Raw genomic sequence first — 23,481 nt, 5'->3', positions numbered from 1 at the left:
ATCTGGAAACTGACTGCAGGTCTATAACCTCTAACCTGTAGAGTAATATAATATTAACTATAGGTCTATAACATCTAACCTGTAGAGTAATATAATATTAACTATAGGTCTATAACATCTAACCTGTAGAGTAATATAATATTAACTATAGGTCTATAACATCTAACCTGTAGAGTAATATAATATTAACTACAGGTCTATAACATCTAACCTGTAGAGTAATATAATATTAACTATAGGTCTATAACCTCTAACCTGTAGAGTAATATAATATTAACTATAGGTCTATAACATCTAACCTGTAGAGTAATATAATATTAACTATAGGTCTATAACCTCTAACCTGTAGAGTAATATAATATTAACTATAGGTCTATAACATCTAACCTGTAGAGTAATATAATATTAACTATAGGTCTATAACATCTAACCTGTAGAGTAATATAATATTAACTATAGGTCTATAACATCTAACCTGTAGAGTAATATAATATTAACTATAGGTCTATAACATCTAACCTGTAGAGTAATATAATATTAACTATAGGTCTATAACATCTAACCTGTAGAGTAATATAATATTAACTATAGGTCTATAACATCTAACCTGTAGAGTAATATAATATTAACTATAGGTCTATAACATCTAACCTGTAGAGTAATATAATATTAACTATAGGTCTATAACATCTAACCTGTAGAGTAATATAATATTAACTATAGGTCTATAACATCTAACCTGTAGAGTAATATAATATTAACTATAGGTCTATAACCTCTAACCTGTAGAGTAATATAATATTAACTACAGGTCTATAACATCTAACCTGTAGAGTAATATAATATTAACTATAGGTCTATAACATCTAACCTGTAGAGTAATATAATATTAACTATAGGTCTATAACCTCTAACCTGTAGAGTAATATAATATTAACTACAGGTCTATAACCTCTAACCTGTAGAGTAATATAATATTAACTACAGGTCTATAACCTCTAACCTGTAGAGTAATATAATATTAACTACAGGTCTATAACCTCTAACCTGTAGAGTAATATAATATTAACTACAGGTCTATAACCTCTAACCTGTAGAGTAATATAATATTAACTACAGGTCTATAACATCTAACCTGTAGAGTAATATAATATTAACTACAGGTCTATAATCTCTAACCTGTAGAGTAATATAATATTAACTATAGGTCTATAACATCTAACCTGTAGAGTAATATAACATTAACTATAGGTCTATAACATCTAACCTGTAGAGTAATATAATATTAACTATAGGTCTATAACATCTAACCTGTAGAGTAATATAATATTAACTACAGGTCTATAACCTCTAACCTGTAGAGTAATATAATATTAACTATAGGTCTATAACATCTAACCTGTAGAGTAATATAATATTAACTATAGGTCTATAACCTCTAACCTGTAGAGTAATATAATATTAACTATAGGTCTATAACCTCTAACCTGTAGAGTAATATAATATTAACTACAGGTCTATAACCTCTAACCTGTAGAGTAATATAATATTAACTATAGGTCTATAACATCTAACCTGTAGAGTAATATAATATTAACTATAGGTCTATAACCTCTAACCTGTAGAGTAATATAATATTAACTATAGGTCTATAACCTCTAACCTGTAGAGTAATATAATATTAACTATAGGTCTATAACCTCTAACCTGTAGAGTAATATAATATTAACTATAGGTCTATAACCTCTAACCTGTAGAATAATATAATATTAACTATAGGTCTATAACCTCTAACCTGTAGAGTAATATAATATTAACTATAGGTCTATAACATCTAACCTGTAGAGTAATATAATATTAACTATAGGTCTATAACCTCTAACCTGTAGAGTAATATAATATTAACTATAGGTCTATAACCTCTAACCTGTAGAGTAATATAATATTAACTATAGGTCTATAACATCTAACCTGTAGAGTAATATAATATTAACTATAGGTCTATAACATCTAACCTGTAGAGTAATATAATATTAACTATAGGTCTATAACATCTAACCTGTAGAGTAATATAATATTAACTATAGGTCTATAACATCTAACCTGTAGAGTAATATAATATTAACTATAGGTCTATAACATCTAACCTGTAGAGTAATATAATATTAACTATAGGTCTATAACATCTAACCTGTAGAGTAATATAATATTAACTATAGGTCTATAACATCTAACCTGTAGAGTAATATAATATTAACTATAGGTCTATAACATCTAACCTGTAGAGTAATATAATATTAACTACAGGTCTATAACCTCTAACCTGTAGAGTAATATAATATTAACTATAGGTCTATAACCTCTAACCTGTAGAGTAATATAATATTAACTATAGGTCTATAACCTCTAACCTGTAGAGTAAAATAATATTAACTACAGGTCTATAACATCTAACCTGTAGAGTAATATAATATTAACTATAGGTCTATAACATCTAACCTGTAGAGTAATATAATATTAACTACAGGTCTATAACCTCTAACCTGTAGAGTAATATAATATTAACTATAGGTCTATAACCTCTAACCTGTAGAGTAATATAATATTAACTATAGGTCTATAACCTCTAACCTGTAGAGTAAAATAATATTAACTACAGGTCTATAACATCTAACCTGTAGAGTAATATAATATTAACTATAGGTCTATAACATCTAACCTGTAGAGTAATATAATATTAACTATAGGTCTATAACCTCTAACCTGTAGAGTAATATAATATTAACTATAGGTCTATAACATCTAACCTGTAGAGTAATATAATATTAACTATAGGTCTATAACATCTAACCTGTAGAGTAATATAATATTAACTATAGGTCTATAACATCTAACCTGTAGAGTAATATAATATTAACTATAGGTCTATAACATCTAACCTGTAGAGTAATATAATATTAACTATAGGTCTATAACATCTAACCTGTAGAGTAATATAATATTAACTATAGGTCTATAACATCTAACCTGTAGAGTAATATAATATTAACTATAGGTCTATAACATCTAACCTGTAGAGTAATATAATATTAACTACAGGTCTATAACCTCTAACCTGTAGAGTAATATAATATTAACTATAGGTCTATAACCTCTAACCTGTAGAGTAATATAATATTAACTACAGGTCTATAACCTCTAACCTGTAGAGTAATATAATATTAACTATAGGTCTATAACATCTAACCTGTAGAGTAATATAATATTAACTATAGGTCTATAACCTCTAACCTGTAGAGTAATATAATATTAACTATAGGTCTATAACATCTAACCTGTAGAGTAATATAATATTAACTATAGGTCTATAACATCTAACCTGTAGAGTAATATAATATTAACTATAGGTCTATAACATCTAACCTGTAGACTAATATAATATTAACTATAGGTCTATAACATCTAACCTGTAGAGTAATATAATATTAACTATAGGTCTATAACCTCTAACCTGTAGAGTAATATAATATTAACTATAGGTCTATAACCTCTAACCTGTAGAGTAATATAATATTAACTATAGGTCTATAACATCTAACCTGTAGAGTAATATAATATTAACTATAGGTCTATAACCTCTAACCTGTAGAGTAATATAATATTAACTATAGGTCTATAACATCTAACCTGTAGAGTAATATAATATTAACTATAGGTCTATAACATCTAACCTGTAGAGTAATATAATATTAACTATAGGTCTATAACATCTAACCTGTAGAGTAATATAATATTAACTATAGGTCTATAACATCTAACCTGTAGAGTAATATAATATTAACTATAGGTCTATAACCTCTAACCTGTAGAGTAATATAATATTAACTATAGGTCTATAACATCTAACCTGTAGACTAATATAATATTAACTATAGGTCTATAACCTCTAACCTGTAGAGTAATATAATATTAACTACAGGTCTATAACCTCTAACCTGTAGAGTAATATAATATTAACTATAGGTCTATAACATCTAACCTGTAGAGTAATATAATATTAACTATAGGTCTATAACCTCTAACCTGTAGAGTAATATAATATTAACTATAGGTCTATAACATCTAACCTGTAGAGTAATATAATATTAACTATAGGTCTATAACATCTAACCTGTAGAGTAATATAATATTAACTATAGGTCTATAACATCTAACCTGTAGACTAATATAATATTAACTATAGGTCTATAACATCTAACCTGTAGAGTAATATAATATTAACTATAGGTCTATAACATCTAACCTGTAGAGTAATATAATATTAACTATAGGTCTATAACATCTAACCTGTAGAGTAATATAATATTAACTATAGGTCTATAACCTCTAACCTGTAGAGTAATATAATATTAACTATAGGTCTATAACCTCTAACCTGTAGAGTAATATAATATTAACTATAGGTCTATAACATCTAACCTGTAGAGTAATATAATATTAACTATAGGTCTATAACCTCTAACCTGTAGAGTAATATAATATTAACTATAGGTCTATAACATCTAACCTGTAGAGTAATATAATATTAACTATAGGTCTATAACATCTAACCTGTAGAGTAATATAATATTAACTATAGGTCTATAACATCTAACCTGTAGAGTAATATAATATTAACTATAGGTCTATAACATCTAACCTGTAGAGTAATATAATATTAACTATAGGTCTATAACCTCTAACCTGTAGAGTAATATAATATTAACTATAGGTCTATAACATCTAACCTGTAGAGTAATATAATATTAACTATAGGTCTATAACGTCTAACCTGTAGACTAATATAATATTAACTATATGTCTATAACATCTAACCTGTAGAGTAATATAATATTAACTACAGGTCTATAACATCTAACCTGTAGAGTAATATAATATTAACTATAGGTCTATAACCTCTAACCTGTAGAGTAATATAATATTAACTACAGGTCTATAACCTCTAACCTGTAGAGTAATATAATATTAACTATAGGTCTATAACCTCTAACCTGTAGAGTAATATAATATTAACTATAGGTCTATAACATCTAACCTGTAGAGTAATATAATATTAACTATAGGTCTATAACCTCTAACCTGTAGAGTAATATAATATTAACTATAGGTCTATAACCTCTAACCTGTAGAGTAATATAATATTAACTCCTGCATAATTATGTATTTCTTGTATTAAAATAGTAGCTACACCAAATGTTAATTTTGTCTCTGGAACAGGAGAGAAGAAATTGGATTTCTTTCTTTCAGCGTCTCTTGAGAGAATGGGAATGTGCGGTTAGGAACTCAATCACATAAAACTGACAGTATTTCAAAAACATAAATGCATCCAAGTCGAACTGAAATCTCATCAGAAAAATGTTTGATCGTTTTCACAGTATTTCATTTCATTAAAACCGGTCAAACTGATGTCATTTGTAAATTGTTGCAGGAGAAGAATGGTATGTTTTCTCCCCGGCTCCTAAATGTCCTCGATGCACGAGAGAAGCAGAAATGAAAGAGAAAACTTTACCATTTCAGATTATTGATGCATTCATTCTATTGCTTTCTGACATTATTCTGGTGAGCAGCGCTTTATTTAGTCTTCTTGAGCAAGAAGTTATGACAGAAGAGAAGCTTCATGTATCTTATTATAGATGAGTTGACAAATAGCCTACCAAATGTCAGAAATGATAACCAGAAAAATATAAATTGGGCTTAAATTATTTTATAATAAGCACCCCCTGTGAAAAATCCTTCCTTCATCCCTGACTGACACACACACACACCTGCGAGTTAATGATGCGGATGGTGGTCTTGTTCCCCACGTCCCTCTCATAGCCCTCTGTAGGTGCTGTGTTGAACCGCAGAACTGCATCATGGGAATCTGGGGGATAGACAAAGACAACATAAGTCAATTTAATGTCACTGAAGAAAGAAAATCAAATGCCACTCAACTAAGAAAATCAAATGCCACGCAACTAAGAAAATCAAATGCCACTCAACTAAGAAAATCAAATGCCACTCAACTAAGAAAATCAAATGCCACGCAACTAAGAAAATCAAATGCCACTCAACTAAGAAAATCAAATGCCACTCAACTAAGAAAATCAAATGCCACTCAACTAAGAAAATCAAATGCCACTCAACTAAGAAAATCAAATGCCACTCAACTAAGAAAATCAAATGCCACTCAACTAAGAAAATCAAATGCCACTCAACTAAGAAAATCAAATGCCACTCAACTAAGAAAATCAAATGCCACTCAACTAAGAAAATCAAATGCCACTCAACTAGGAAAATCAAATGCCACTCAGCTAAGAAAATCAAATGCCACTCAGCTAAGAAAATCAAATGCCACTCAACTAAGAAAATCAAATGCCACTCAACTAAGAAAATCAAATGCCACTCTGCTAGGAAAATCAAGTGTCATTCAATTTAGACAATCAAGTTGTATTAAACTAAGTCAAAAAGAAATATGGAAGGCCAATCACTCAAGTGCTCATAAAGGACCAGCTCCTAGATGGCATCCAACTGGTTTTTACTATGTCAAATACTATGATTTAGCTGGTCCACAATGTTTACTCTGGTCAAATACTATGATTTAGCTGGTCCACACTGTTTACTCTGGTCAAATACTATGATTTAGCTGGTCCACAATGTTCACTCTGGCCAAATAGTATGATTTAGCTGGTCCACAATGTTCACTCTGGCCAAATAGTATGATTTAGCTGGTCCACACTGTTTACTCTGGTCAAATACAATGATTTAGCTGGTCCACAATGTTTACTCTGGCCAAATACTATGATTTAGCTGGTCCACAATGTTTACTCTGGCCAAATACTATGATTTAGCTGGTCCACAATGTTCACTCTGGCCAAATACTATGATTTAGCTGGTCCACAATGTTTACTCTGGCCAAATACTATGATTTAGCTGGTACACAATGTTCACTCTGGCCAAATACTATGATTTAGCTGGTCCACACTATTTACTCTGGTCAAATACTTTGATTTAGCTGGTCCACACTGTTTACTCTGGTCAAATACTATGATTTATGTCACGACTCCCCTGCCTGTTCGGGCGGCGCTCGGCGCTCGTCGTCGCCGGTCTACTAGCTGCCACCGATCCCCTTTTCCTTTTCTGTTTGTTTTGTCTTATTGGTTGCACCTGTCTCTTATTTTGTTTTGATTCAGGACTATTTAAGCCTGTTAGGCCCGCCTGTTTTTGTGCGGGCTTGTTTCTGTTAGTCAGGTTGTGCGTGTAGTGTTCCTGTCTGTTTGTGCCCTGTGTTGGGTTGGACATTTTTGTGATTATTTCGCCTGTTGTTTTGGGCGTTCGCATTGGAAACCGAAATAAAGTCCGGTTTCCCCAGTATCCTCTGCTCTCTGCGTTTGACTCCGCACCCACCACTCCAGGCTCTGTGACAGAAGCCCGCACCCCTATGGAGTCAGCAGGAGCAGCTGCACCTCCTCTCCCATCCATGGAGGAGCGAGTCCTCCATCATACGGCCATTCTCCACCGTATCGGGTCGGCAATGGACCAAATGATGGAGAGGATGGACCGATGGGAGAGGAATGGCCTCCCTACCTCACCCCCAGCTCCTCCTCCACCAGCACCACCTACCCCTCCTATGGCGTCTGGATCCAGTGCTCTGCGTCTGGCGCTCCCCAGGGAGTACAATGGAACGGCGGCTATGTGCCAGAGGTTCTTACTACAGCTGGAGCTGTACCTGGCTACCGTTCGTCCGACTCCCTCGGGGGAGGCGAGCGTGAGCGTCCTCTTCTCCTGTCTGACGGGTCGAGCCCTGGAGTGGGCCAACGCAGTGTGGAATGGCCCAGACTCGGCGAGGTACCACTACCCCGAGTTGAACGGCTGTTTCACTTGCGACAGGAGACGAGGAGCGCGCAGGACTTTGGAGTTCCGGACCTTGGCCGCTGGGGCGGGGTGGAACGACAGGGCCCTGATGGACCACTATCGTTGTAGCCTCCGGGAGGACGTCCGCAGGGAGTTAGCTTGTCGGGACGCCACCCTCTCCCTCGACAAACTCATGGACATGTTGATCCGACTAGACAACCTGCTGGCTGCCCGCGGGCGTCCAGAACGGGCCCTGTTGGTTCCACCTCCCGGCCCTCCCGCTCCAATCCCCATGGAGTTAGGGGGGGCCGCATCGAGGGGGACAGGAGGAGGAGGCTCCTCCTGCACCAGGTGTGGTCGGAGAGGACACACTGCCGATCGGTGCTGGAGGAGCTCGTCTGGGAGTCGGGAGGGCAGGCAGAGCACTCCTCGTTCACCCCAGGTGAGTCAGCACCAGACTCACCCAGAGCTCCCTGTTGGTCATATGTTCCTACTAATTTCTTTCTCTGACTTTTCTTCCTCTCTACAGCATAAAGCGCTAGTCGATTCAGGCGCAGCTGGGACCTTTATGGATCGTGGACTCGCATTAAGGCTAGGGATTCCCCTGGTGCCGCTAGACCAACCCTTCCCCGTGCACTCCTTAGATAGCCGACCATTAGGGTCAGGGCTGGCCAGGGAGGCCACGGTTCTACTGGACATGGTAACGCAGGGGGATCATAAGGAGCGGATTAGTCTCTTCCTTATTGATTCACCTGCATTTCCAGTGGTGCTGGGGATTCCCTGGCTGGCTAATCACAATCCTGAGATTTCATGGAAACAGGGGGATCTCCGAGGGTGGTCAGAGGAGTTTTCAGGTAGGTGCAGAGGAGTTTCCATCGGTGCGACGACGGTGGAGAGTCCAGACCAGGTTTCCACTGTGCGCATTCCCTCTGAATATGCCGATTTGGCTATCGCCTTCTGTAAGAAGAAGGCGACCCAATTACCACCTCATCGACGAGGGGTTTGCGCGATAAACCTCCTGGTAAACGCTGCACTTCCCAGGAGTCACGTGTACCTGTTGTCCCAGGAGGAGACAGTGGCTATGGAGACATATGTCACTGAATCTCTGGGACAGGGGTACATTCGGCCCTGCACGTCACCCGTCTCCTCGAGCTTCTTTTTTGTGAAGAAAAAGGAGGGAGGTCTGCGTCCGTGCATTGATTATAGAGGTGTAAATTCATCACAGTGGGGTTTAGTTACCCGCTACCGCTCATCGCCAAGGTGGTGGAATCATTTCACGGGGCGCGTTTTTTCACAAAACTGGACCTTAGGAGTGCGTATAATTTGGTGCGTATCCGGGAGGGAGATGAGTGGAAGACCGCGTTTAGTACCACATCTGGCCATTATGAGTACCTCGTCATGCCGTATGGGTTGAAGAATGCTCCAGCCGTTTTCCAATCTTTCGTAGACGAGATTATCAGGGACCTGCACGGGCAGGGTGTGGTGGTGTATGTCGATGATATACTGATCTATTCTGCCACACGCGCTGCGCATGTGTCTCTGGTGCATAGAGTACTTGGGCGACTGCTGGAGCATGATCTGTACGTCAAGGCTGAGAAATGTGTGTTCTCCAAACATGCCGTTTCCTTCCTGGGTTATCGCATTTCCACCTCTGGGGTGGTGATGGAGTGTGACCCCGTTACAGCCGTGCGTAATTGGCCGACTCCGACCACGGTAAAGGAGGTGCAGCGTTTTTTAGGGTTTGCCAATTACTACCGGAGGTTTATCCGGGGTTTTGGTCAGGTGGCTGCTCTCATTACCTCACTGCTGAAGGGGGGGCCGGCGCATTTACGGTGGTCAGCGGAGGCGGATAGAGCCTTCAGTCGTCTGAAGGAGCTGTTCACCGACGCTCCCGTGCTGGCTCATCCGGACCCCTCTTTGGCGTTCATAGTGGAGGTGGACGCGTCCGAGGCTGGGATTGGAGCCGTGCTATCACAGCGCTCGGGCACGCCACCGAAACTCCGCCCCTGCGCTTTCTTCTCGAGAAAACTCGGTCCGGCGGAGCGGAACTATGACGTGGGGGACCGGGAGTTGTTAGCTGTGGTCAAAGCTCTGAAGGTGTGGAGACATTGGCTTGAGGGGGCCAAGCACCCTTTCCTCATCTGGACTGACCATCGTAATCTCGAGTATATCCGGGCAGCGAGGAGATTGAATCCGCGTCAGGCCAGGTGGGCCATGTTTTTTACCCGATTTCGTTTCACGATCTCCTATAGGCCAGGCTCCCTTAATACTAAGGCTGACGCGCTGTCCCGTCTCTATGACACCGAGGAGCGGTTCATCGATCCTACTCCCATCCTTCCAGCTTCATGTCTGGTAGCACCGGTGGTATGGGAGGTGGACGCGGAAATCGAGCGGGCGTTACGGTTGGAACCTGCACCTCCTCAGTGTAGGTTTCTGCGGTCGTATTGCCAGGACCGGCCTGGTGAATGGGCGAGGTACGTCCCATTTGCGGAGGTGGCTCAGAATTCCCTCCGCCACTCCTCCACTAACATGTCACCGTTCCAGTGCATGTTGGGCTACCAGCCGGTCCTGGCCCCATGGCATCAGAGCCAGACCGAAGCTCCTGCGGTGGAGGAGTGGGTGCAGCGCTCGAAGGAGACCTGGAGAGCCGTCCAGGAATCACTGAAACAAGCTGGTGGACGGCAGAAGAGGAGCGCTGACCGGCGCCGCAGTGAGGCCCCCGTGTTCGCACCGGGGGACCGGGTCTGGCTCTCGACCCGAAACCTGCCCCTTCGCCTGCCCTGCCGGAAGCTGGGGCCGCAGTGTGTGGGGCCATTTAAAGTCCTAAGGAGGATAAACGAGGTGTGTTATAGGTTACAGCTTCCTTCTTACTATCGTATTAACCCCTCGTTTCATGTGTCTCTCCTCAGGCCAGTGGTGGCTGGTGCCCTGCAGGAAGGTGAGGTGCCCGGAGGTCCCTGCGCCCCCTCTGGACATCGAGGGGTCCCCGGCGTACACTGTACGTTCTATTCTGGACTCTAGACGCCGGGTGAGGGGCCTACAGTACCTCGTGGACTGGGAGGGGTACGGTCCGGAGGAGAGGTGCTGGGTACCGGTGGGGGACATCTTGGACCCATCACTACTGAGGGACTTCCACCGCCTCCATGTCACGACTCCCACCGAAGGTGGCTCCCCTGCCTGTTCGGGCGGCGCTCGGCGGTCGTCGTCGCCGGTCTACTAGCTGCCACCGATCCCCTTTTCCTTTTCTGTTTGTTTTGTCTTATTGGTTGCACCTATCTCTTATTTTGTTTTGATTCAGGACTGCTTAAGCCTGTTAGGCCCGCCTGTTTTTGTGTGGGCTTGTTTCTGTTAGTCAGGTTGTGCGTGTAGTGTTCCTGTCTGTTTGTGCCCTGTGTTGGGTTGGAAATTTTTGTGATTATTTCGCCTGTTGTTTTGGGCGTTCGCATTGGAAACCGAAATAAAGTCCGGTTTCCCCAGTATCCTCTGCTCTCTGCGTTTGACTCCGCACCCACCACTCCAGGCTCTGTGACAATTTAGCTGGTCCACACTGTTTACTCTGGTCAAATACTTTGATTTAGCTGGTTAAGGTGGTGGCTCAGGGGAATTAGAACAAACAGGATTCACACACACACACACACACACACACACACACACACACACACACACACACACACACACACACACACACACACACACACACACACACACACACACACACACACACACACACACACACACACACACACACACACACACACACAATGTTAACCTACGGCTCAAACAGACAAAGAGGGTTATATCCACAAAGAGCCCAAAATATTTATAGAGAGAAAGAGAGCGTGAGAGAGAGAGCAGGAGCACCTGCATCTTCTTTACCTCCAGGGATATCCTGAGAGCCTGCAGTTGAGTTGAAGCACTTCACTAGCAAGTCTCCCTGGCCTGAAAGAAGTGACCTCTTCCCCTTCACCCTGGCAGCTCCTCTCCTCCCTCACTCCATCCATAGAGACAGAAAAAGCACTCTGCTTTCAGCCATAGTCAAAACACTTGAGCTGAATGACTGGTAAGCGTGAATAGCCATTTGACATGAACAATCCGGTACATGAACGATCTGGTGCAGGATTTAGCTCTGTGCTTTGTACATGACAGTATAACTACTCATAGACACAGAAAGAGCGCAGCCTTGTGGTCAACGTGTGTAACTGAAGGGACTTTGACAGGCACTGGTCTGCTTCCAGTATGAACTGTATGACACATCATCAATCACCACCAGGAAACAACATTTTCAGACTGAACCTAGTCTAGCCTAGAGGCTATCAACAGGCTAGTACACAGTATAGAGACAGGGAGTGTGTCCTACTGGCCTGCACACACATGAACGTACACAGATACACACATAGGCCTCCACACACACACGCACGTGCGCACACACACACACAGTTATGATTGATGGTTATGGCTAAGCTCAGCGACTCTTAATCAGTCTCTCTCCACTGTTCGAGCAGTCCATTGTGACTTCAGCAGGGCTACATGACACTTGGATGAACGATCATGTATGGTTGAGCTGACACTTCAAAGGATGGGCATCCACAGCAAAGCTATCCTCCACTTCCTCAATGACACCAGTAAACCATGTGGAGGGTATTGGCATTCAGTAGATCAACACTTAGCTTAACCCCTGTGGACGGACTCCCAAGTTCTCACTGACATTCAAAGTGTAGGTTTTGGTCTTCATGCCTCTAGCTCGTACGGCCGATGGACGGGACCATTTATTTGTCCCAGGACTATACCTGATAGAGTAATGTTACTGGATCCACAGTCTTCATCTCAAAACGTACTTCTTAGATTTCAAATGAACAGCCATGTACAAGCCATATGGTAATGGCTCTAATAGTGGATAAGGTAAGTGATAGCCAAGGAATGGGTCTATTTGGAATTCAGAAGGACAGTGTGTGATAGGGGGTGGAGGTGGAAAGATGTGGAGGGAGAGAGCGGTGAGGTGGTGAGAGGACTTGAACATAAAAGGCCGTTGAGGGTGTTATTCAGTCAATTCACAACATGGTGGCAGCAAAACAGTACAGTACAGATGACAACAGATTCACAAACCTCTCACTTTACGGACTATAATCCCAAACACACGCTCACATGCTTGTACACACACACACACACACACACACACACACACACACACACACACACACACACACACACACACACACACACACACACACACACACACACACACACACACACACACACACACACACACACACACACACACACACACACACACACACACACACACACACACACACACACACACCTTGCCGTGAAGGAAGACAGGAAGGCATTTCCACCTCAGGAGTTCAGAAACACCTATTGGGACTATAAGGTTCTATCTAGATTTTGGTCAAAATGTAGTTATTGACATAGCCTTAATCCGTGCAATGTTCTCTACCTATATAGTATTATAAATACCCCAATTCATGTTGTTATGTTCAAAAGAATAAGATTTAAAAAATAGCTGACACCATTCAAACCAATTAGGGTTCTGAACTTTAAAGCCAACTATCTCAGAATCATCTTTTAGCAGATAGAACCAAGCTCTCAATTTGGCGTAACTAAGTGAGTAAGTGAGATCAATGTGGTTTGAGATCCTGTTCGCCGATCTATACAGTTAATTAAACAAGGTTTGGCTCTTCTAACCTCACAGAGGTTCAATACTGAATGGGTTTATTATGTGGCTCATCACAAAGGTCTTTATCATGCAGGAGTTCCCCCTAGATCGGTTGGTTGGTGAGTGGGTTGGTTGGTTGGTTGGTTGGTTGGTTGGTTGGTTGGGTTGGTCGGTTGGTTGGTTGGTGAGTGGCCGTTGTTGCTTCTAGACGTTTGCACTTCACAATTAGAGCACTTACAGTTGGCCGGGGCAGCTCTAGTAGGGTAGACATTTAACGAACTGACTTGTTGGAAAGGTGGCATCCTGTGACGGTGCCACTGAGCTCTTTAGTAAAGCCATTCTACTGCCAATGTTTGTCTATGGAGATTGCATGGCGGTGTGCTCGATTTTATACACCTGTCAGAAACGGGTGTGGCTGAAATAGCCGAATCCACTAATTTGAAGGGGTGTCCACATACACTATATATACAGCAGTATGTTCAGTATGTACAGTACATCTATTCTTGCTATGACAGACAAAGCAGAGATAAGACCATCCAATGGTTACTGATAACCACAAACACAACAGTCACCAGATTCCGGATTCACCGACCGACCAACCAACCAACCCACTCACTCACTCACTCACTCACTCACTCACTCACTCACTCACTCACTCACTCACTCACTCACTCACTCACTCACTCACTCACTCACTCACTCACTCACTCACTCACTCACTCACTCACTCACTCACCAACCGACCAACCAACCATGAAATGGGTTTCCATGGCTACACAAACTATTTGCATTGCCCACCCCGCCCCCTCCCCCTCTTTTACACCGCTGCTACTCTCTGTTATTATCTATGCATAGTCACTTTAATAACTCTACCTACATGTACATATTACCTCAATTATCTCGACTAACCGGTGCCCCCGCACATTGACTCTGTACCGGTACACCCCTGTATATAGTCTTGCTATTGTTATTTTACTGTTGCTCTTTAACTACTTGTTACTTTTATTTCTTATTCTTATTCATTTTTTTAAAACTGCATTGTTGGTTAGGGGCTTGTAAGTAAGCATTTCACTGTAAGGTCTACTACACCTGTTGTATTCGGCGCATGTGACTAATAAAGTTTGATTTTAAGTGACGGCTGGAGTGGTGTCAAGTTCCCTGTCATTGGACTCTGAAGCAGTGGAAACACGTTCTCTGGAAAGATGAATCACGCTTCCCCATCTGGCCTGCACAGAGCCCTGAACTCAACCCCATCGATCACCTTTGGGATGAATTGGAACACCGACTGCGAGCCAGGCCTAATCGCCCAACATCAGTGCCCGAACTCACAAATGCTCTTGTGGCTGAATGGAAGTCAGTCCCTGCAACAATGTTCCAACATCTAGTGGAAAGCCTTCCCAGAAGAGTGGAGGCTGTTAAAAAAAAAAAAAATTCAATTCCCCTTTATTTAACCAGGTAAGCTAGTTGAGAACAAGTTCTCATTTACAACTGCTGTAGTAGTAACATAAGACAGCTGAACATTAAAGTAGCGAGCCACATGTTCACGTTGATCATGAGACTGTGGTAATGGAGATATACTAGGGGACGTTCTGGCCCTCTTGTTTTCTCCATTGTGCTGACGGACTGATCAGACACATGGGCACTTGAAACAGTTGGACACACTGGACTTGTGGTCTGCACATTCCACTGGAGGCACACATACCAGAGAGGCGCTTAAAGGCAATTGGACACTAGACATATGGTCTGACCATTCTATTACAAACATACATGTCAGACAGAGAGGCGCTTAAAGGCAATTGGACACTAGACATATGGTCTGACCATTCTATTACAAACATACATGTCAGACAGAGAGGCGCTTAAAGGAATTGCACACACTGGGATAGAGGGTCCGGCCACCATTATAAACTAATTGAAAGCAGATGGTGGTGAATGACTTCATAAGGGATGGACAATACTATGTGGATATAAATATAAAGGACTGGACTTCTGAGGGTGTGTGTTCCGCGGGGTGTGTTCCGCGGGGACATGCCAGTGGGCTGTACAGTTGTAATAAAGAGCATGTTTGAATTTACAAGTTCTGATAAGCGTTGTATTTGAAATGATTTTCCACGACATATTTGGCGAGCTGAGCCAGGAGGGACAGGGACTGAGGAATGGCGTTCAGGGCTGGAGATAGTTTCTTTGGACAATCTGGCAAACAAGGGTGGCCGCCCAACTAGACGGTAAGCAAGTTCTTACAATAGTTGAAATGTTTGTGTAAGATTGCTTCAGAGATACTGTCTCAGCGAGAGGAGCGCCACGTAAGTCTCTCTTTAAAATTTCCTAAAATGAAACCAGTAAATACAAAAGAACTTTTAAATTCAATGAATTTGCATGTATGTGTAATTTGGGGAATTGTATTAAATATAAATGTATGCGCATGTATAGAGACTGAGTGAATAGGTGCTGTGAACTTTGCTTGTGTTAGATGTAGAGTGGGCATGCATGCGCTCGTTCAGATCAGACCGTTCGAATGTGTAGCTTAAATGATGCGGTTGTTTGCGCATCTGGCTGAGATGGTTGGCTATAATGTGGGACAGCCCATACGGTCAAAACAGAAAATGTAGGTAGAAAATCCTGTGATACCTCTTCAATAAAATTAGTAGAAGGAATGCTTGGACAGGTTACTTATGAATAACGGCTCTAGAGATAACAGAGAACTGCATAAATAAGTAGTTAGGAAGCCACGATACCGCTCTTTAAAAAAGGAACATTTTTAAAAAGGTCTGCTTGGGTGGGATATTCACGTCGCGGCAGAAGGGTCTGTTGGTGAATATTTAGTAGTTAAATAAATATTTCATGGTTACCGCTTTGAAAGAAGGACTGAACGGGTGAAATATTTAGAAGGCAGGGAAAACGTTAGCCCGATTGTGCGGCGTTCAACTGCAAAAGTAGCTTATACGGTCAAAGCATAAATCAGTAGGTTGTAGGAAAACGTTAGCCCGATTGTGCGGCGTTCAACTGCAAAAGTAACTTATACGGTCAAAACATAAATCAGTAGTTAAATAAATATTCATAGTTTCCGCTCTGAAAGGAGGACTGTACGGGTGAAATATGTAGGTGCAGGAAAACGTTGGCCCGATTGTGCGGCGTTCAAATGCAAAAGAAATCCTGCGAATAAAAAACCGCTCTGTCTAGCTAACAATGTTTTGAAATTCAGTAGGTCACGCCACAATACTACTCTAATAATAGAAGAAAAGATCAGTATTGGGGGGTGAATAGGATATGAAGACAAGCTGATCCGATTAGACAGTAGTCTCGTCATATTGTAGAAATCTTAGCAGTCTAGGCTTATGTAGGAGGAAGTGAATTAAGTCAATAAAGAAAGACTAAGTTGTTTTGAGGTAAAAACAAAGGGATTGAATGAACAGGTGAAAAATAAAAAGGATGAATGAGAATGTTGTAAGAAATGAGTGGATCTGTGTAAAAATAGAACATTAGGAAAGACAAGTTGTGTGTGTGTAGGCAGAACGTCCAGAAGAGGGAGCTCGCAGCCTTCCTGTGAATAGAGTAGAACGTTGAGGAAGGGTGCTGTTAACTGCTATTAGGCAGAGGGAACGAAATTAAGAAACATCGAAGTAAAATAAGTTGTAATCAAGGATAAAAACACTGATGTGATAAAGTAATAAGCGACCATAGTAGAATTACTAAAAAAGGTGTCAAAACAAAGAATAAATAAAAATACTTAAAAAGGCGTTAACCGAATAGTATAAATACGGATAGAAAAGTGTGAAACAAAACAGAAAGTAGGAGCGCCAATAAATTGAAATTATACTATAAAGTTAAAAATGAATCTAGGTTGGTTAAGATAAATAGTGGAATCCAGGACACATTAAGAATTCGCGTACGGTGAAACAAAGAAGGAGGAAAAAAACAGGCCGTCAGACACTCTGTGTCTACAGAAGCTACGGTCTAAAAAATAGCCTGAAGGGTAGACAGCGGTGCAAAATCGAGTGGCCAGGATAAAAAGGAGAACAGGGGTGGCTTGACTCACTAGTAAATTGACCATAGGATCAAACAATAAGAATATGGAGAAGAGGTAAGAAAGTAGAGACAAAATAAATAAATAAAGGTAAAAGTAAGACGTTAGATAGAGATCTTAACGGAGCGGGCAGTGGACCTGTGTGGCTCAGTTGGTAGAGCATGGTGCTTGCAACGCCTGGGTTGAGGGTTCAATTCCCACGGGGGGACCAGGATGAATATGTATGAACTTTCCAATTTATAAGTCGCTCTGAATAAGAGAGTCTGCTAAATGACTTAAATGTAATGTAAATGTAATCATAAAATTGATTAGAGCTATAAGAATAGAATAAACCAAACGGATAAAATGAATTAATAATGATATCCGTAAAGGGAAAAACACAGTGATATTTGAAGTACTGTACTAGAATAAGACATTAAGTCTTCTGTAGTATTCAGAAATAATGTCTGTACTATAAAGAGTAGGCTTTGATAAGAGAAATTAAGTGATGTGACAAATGAATTATTAATTGGAAAGGAGATTAGCTCTACCTCGGAAAAATAATAAATAAAAGGTGTATGGGAGTATTTAGGAAAAATAAATGAATAAATAGTGGCATGAAAACAAAAATGATTGTTTCTCCCTAGCATAGAGGGTTTTTAAAAAGCCATGGAGTCACTGAAAGACGCGCACATTAGTTCTACCGACTTCGGATTGAATATGAAAAAACTGGATAATGGGGGACGCCATTACCCGGTAACATTCTATCTTCAGAAAATACATTACTATAAAAGGCAAATGTGGTTCCACTCGTCCTCGCAGACGTGCGGGTGATTAGTAGAACTATTGACAATATCTAAAAACAAATAAGAAAATAGCTCCCTGTTTTGAATATGGATATAGCGGGTTATGGGGAAAATTAGTGTAAGGTGACACTAGAACTTAGTGTGGTAGCAGGAAATGCCGATATACGAGAGTTTATTTCCTTGTCAAAATAACAAACAACTAATCGGTTTGAGGTTAGTGTGAATGGAATTTTTACTTGGCGGTGTATTGTCTCTGAGCGAACAATGAGTGGTTCATAGAGATTACAGTTTATATGTGGTCAAGACGAAGTATTAGATCACGTTTGACTTGACATATAGTAGAGTACAGATGGAATTTTAATTGTTAGACATTCTATACCGTCATTCTCTGAAAAATGTTAAGATGTTTATGGAATAAAAAACTATTTGCAGATTAAAAGCTGACGTTGTGAAATTAACGATATGTATACTTTCTTTTCCAGAAAAAAAGGGTTTAATCTTCTCTGGTCAAAATATCATTGGAGTCTGCATTACTGTGGAAAGCAGTTAATTAAAGTCAGACGCTTTAAAAATAAAAATATCTGGATAAGGCTAATAAATGGAGTTCTGGATAAGTGAGTCCAGTCCCTGTGTGCTATTGGCTATGGTTTACTAGTAAGTGCACCATGTACTGGGAATGAATATACATTAGTAGATTTATTGGAAGGGCTTTTTCCACTTCAGTTTCAATTTGGGTATGCAGAATGATGGAATTATTTTTTGAAAAATGTATTTAAGTTGTTCCTAAAGAAAGGGGAGTGGAAACATTTTAATGGTGTCAAAATGCCCTGATTCCTAAGAATTTCCTGTGAAAGACTGATCACCTTTTACTAGAAATTGTTGGAACAGGTGGGATTTAATTTTTAAATGATTAAAAGACACAAGACTCTATTCAAAATGTATAATTACTTTGAAAATCTATTATGTCCCTGGGAAAATTATGAAGAGTTGTACCCTTAAATTGAATAAGTTATTCGGAATAGGTTTATTTTTGTTTTTTTGATATAACATGTGTTCATAGGTAAAATTATCAGTTCCTTGGGGTTATGGTCTTTGGGTAAATACACAAATGTGCTTTGTTCATTCTGCATATAAAAAGTGATGTAGGTTACTCCGGGGGGTTTATTGGAGTGTGGGTTTCTGTGTGGGTTTTGTTGATGGATACATCATCTGTGGTTCATCTGGGAGATCACCAGTAGAATAAGGGAGTTGTCATAAAAGGTGACGTCAGAATGCTTTAAGGCATGGGAGAGAATATCACCACAAGTGGGTGTGGAGCTCATACCCACCCTAATCGACTGAATAGTGAGGGACAACTGTGTCTGATGACCTGTGAACTGTATCAAATAATAGATATGTTGAAATGATATGGGCCAGGGTGAATTATGATTTAAAGGAATTGGGGTATTGAACTTTTATTACCAGGCCACTCATGAGAGAAAAACTGAGACAAAAGGGCTATTGGGAAATTAGATAATACTGGTAATAAAAGTGTTTAGTATAAATGTTAATTATTAAAGGGATGATGTGTATTGAATTGATAAGGTCAAATTTGAGTTAAAGTAAACACTGAGGATTGTTATCCTGAATATTGGGTTGGAAAATGTATTAAAAAAAATAAATAATAATAACTGTTTAGTTATTTAGATATAGCATTGTTTAAATTTAATAGGCCTAGGGCCGCTCTGGAATCTAATCCTGGGACAAGGAGGTTGACAAAACTTCCAGAATATTAGATTACAGGTTTTTGTTTCTTTTGTTTTATAATGTCATTGGAATTGTAATGATAAAATGTAATGTTTAATTGAATAAAAAGGTAGTCTGTTGTGCGAAGATACCCATGAATGAAGAAGAAAGAGACCAATAATAACATGGGCAAAGAATGAAACAGATGGACGTTTTCTCCAGGTTTAATTACATTACAAGTAGTGGTAATATTGCAAATGTGCAATTATTATTTATTTATTTTTATTTTTTTCTCTTTTTCTCGTTTGGTCAATTTATTTTTGTTTTGAGGAACATATGGTTGTGTATATGTTCCTGAGGAGGGACTGATACTGATATAAATGATATATAAATTGACTTAAGGATGTTTTAAGTATGTATCAAACAATGGCAGTTATGGGTTAGGGGACTCATAAAAGAAGGTAATGGTAGTGAAGGGGTGTTATTTCTAGAAACTATGTATAAAAATAGAGATAATTCACAGAAAAGGAAAGACAGCTGGCTGTGTAAAATATAGGGACAATTCAAAAGTAAATAGAACAATTCACATATCTAAAGATATGGTAAAAAGAATAAGTGGTGGCATTTTGAACATTAGAGCAAAAGTTTAAGAAACTTATGACTTAGTTTTGTTAGGATTGGATATTAATCCAACTGGAAGATGCTTGAATGATTATATGTTATTTTACAGCAGTTGCTGTAGGGACAATCATTTGACTATCATTATGAATATTTCTGTGGCAGGAGGCCAGGTATTTGAGGCAGAATGGTTACATAGGGCTGTTATTAAAAATTAAGATTTAGTGATCTTGCTATAAGAAGGAAGTCTGTTGTCAGGGAATAACCCATGTGTTAGTGTGTATGTTCTCAGGAAAAAAAACAGCCAGAAATGGAAGGGCTTGGGCTGCATTCTGGAGACTGAGTGTACATCAAGATACACCAGGCTGGTGGTATACTTCTTACAACACTGCAGTGGTAAAGTTCTTCATGTTTCTCTTTGGTGGGTACATAAGTCTCACGAGAAGTGAGGTCCAGCTGAATAAAGGGTGAGCTTGAAAACACCATGACAGAGGACGTGGAATCAGAGAGAGAGAGAGAGAGACTAGATTCCACTATAGACATACTGGGTTGAGTTTGAGGGTTACTTGTTTCATTTTTTAATACATCATGTGAAAAAGAATAGATGATAGGATATTATACTCTAAACAAACATGTTAAAGGGATTGATATGAAAGCATAAACAGTGTTGAATTAATTCAAGAAGAGATAATGTTAATTGTAGGTTATGCACATGTTGGGAGACAATGATTGTGATGCCTATAACATTAGAACTGAATTAACTGTACCTCAATTAGACAGAGGTACCGTGGTTGAAGGAAAATATGAATGTTTTTACAGACACCACACCGAAGGAATTGATGTAGGAAACACCACAGTAGAAGTGATACTATTTGGGTGTTAGAGAATGTGGGAGTTCGTAAAAGTAATGATAAAGGGTTGATTATGAATAGAAAAGGGTTGTGTGGTCGCATAACTCAGGTTGCACCGTCTCTCACTATGCTAAAGAATCAAGACAGAGGTATTGCGGATAATTTCTGGATGTGTGGAAAAAACAAATTGTTGAATGTATTGCCTAATGAATGGATTGGTCTTTGTGTCTTAGTAAGAGCAATTCAACAGGTTACCATTATTAAATCACCCCACGATGACTATGTTAATTCTAGAGTTAAAAGGAAGTATGAGGAAGACCCTGAGGTATACCTTGATGCAATTGGCCAGCCTAGAGGTGTACCTCGAGAGTTCAAGGCAAGAGATGAAGTTAAATCAGGATTTGAATCTATGTTTTTGTGGATAACACCAAATAAAAATTTAGAGTGGATTAATTATATATATTATAACCAACAGATGTTCATTAACTATACTGATTCGGCTCCAACGGCGTTGGGGGAACAGGTACAGGCTACCAGTAAAATGACTTGGCGAAATAGACAGGCTCTCCATTGGCTCTTAGCGGAGAAGGGTGGAGTTTGTGTCATGTTTGGGGATGACTGTTGCACCTTTATTCCCAATATTGCTATGGACTAACTCAAAGGATTATGAGCAGAAGTAAAGGCTAATACTGGTTTAGACTCCCTTGTATGGGATTGGTTAGTCCTAGCGTTAGGAAAGTGGGGTGCCATGTTTGCTAGGATGGCCATCGTGTTGGAAGGAGGGTTATTGACTCTGGGTATTGTAGTTTGTTGTGTTATACCCCTGGTAAAGTTAATTGTGGTTCAGACAACAGTTAAACAGATGTCTGTAATGAGAGATGACTCTCCTGTGGTGATTAATTTTGTACCGGGAAGCCCAGGCAATTATACCAATAAGTATGGAAAGCCTTGCAATGCGGTTGGAGGACCTCTTGACTGCCCCTTTGGTAACCCTAACTGTCTCTATGAAGTGATTGGGGGGTTGGTCATGCGTGTCACGATTTTCGTAAGGATGATTTCCATGTATATGTTCAATTACCCAGTTCAGATATATGTTTACTTATACATGTCCACAAAAAGTGTCATTTGCGTCACTATTGCAAGTGGTGTACAAAAATTCATGAGGATGGTCATAACCATCACCCAGAACCTTTTTTCTGTGCCAAGTGTTAAAGAGGAGATTGTCTTATTTGTAAGGATGAGGACTGTGCTCCTAGATAAAGGGGTTTTAGAATTTTTATTTTGCCTGATGCTTTGTGTTCTTTGTATGTTTCTTTGAATTTTTTGATATATATCGGTGAACATATATATATTTTCTTTTCCTTTCAATTAGTTTTGCCTTCTAAAATTAGGTTCATTTTACAAACACATGTTAGGTAACAGAGGGTATTCCGGTTACAAGTGTCTATGGACCATGTCTTTAATCATTTCACAAAGGTTGGTAGGTGTCTGCAAGGGAGGATATTGTTGAAATGTTTGGTCTAGTTAGGTTTTCTTTAATGTTTCTGATTGGATCTTTTACTCTTATGAATATTGGAGATGTTTGGTCTAGTTGGTTTATATGCTTCACTTTGTTTTTATTTTTTGTATTTTCTTGTTTATCATAGGTCTTTTCATTTACTATCCCAAAGTCTTATTTGTCTCATTTATGTGGCTTAATAGCCCCAGAGGGGGGATTGTAGTAGTAACATAAGACAGCTGAACATTAAAGTAGCGAGCCACATGTTCACGTTGATCATGAGACTGTGGTAATGGAGATATACTAGGGGACGTTCTGGCCCTCTTGTTTTCTCCATTGTGCTGACGGACTGATCAGACACATGGGCACTTGAAACAGTTGGACACACTGGACTTGTGGTCTGCACATTCCAC

The 23,481-nt window shown here is 39.6% G+C and overlaps 1 protein-coding gene across 1 annotated transcript in view; it reads right to left on the bottom strand.

Annotated features, from left to right (window-relative positions):
• The window catches only part of LOC139546334 (beta-galactoside alpha-2,6-sialyltransferase 2-like), a 99,870-nt gene that overhangs the window by 16,206 nt on the left and 60,183 nt on the right, over window positions 1-23,481 (bottom strand). Inside the window, exon 3 of the mRNA XM_071354615.1 lies at window positions 5,826-5,923. Within this exon, the coding sequence (XP_071210716.1) occupies window positions 5,826-5,923 (98 nt within the window). The remainder of the gene's footprint in view (window positions 1-5,825; window positions 5,924-23,481) is intronic.

This window comes from Salvelinus alpinus, chromosome 20 (assembly GCF_045679555.1).
Source record: "Salvelinus alpinus chromosome 20, SLU_Salpinus.1, whole genome shotgun sequence".
NCBI classification, from domain to species: Eukaryota; Metazoa; Chordata; class Actinopteri; order Salmoniformes; family Salmonidae; genus Salvelinus; species Salvelinus alpinus.
Note: the sequence above shows the minus strand (reverse complement) of the source record. Positions and strands in the feature narration are given on the sequence as shown.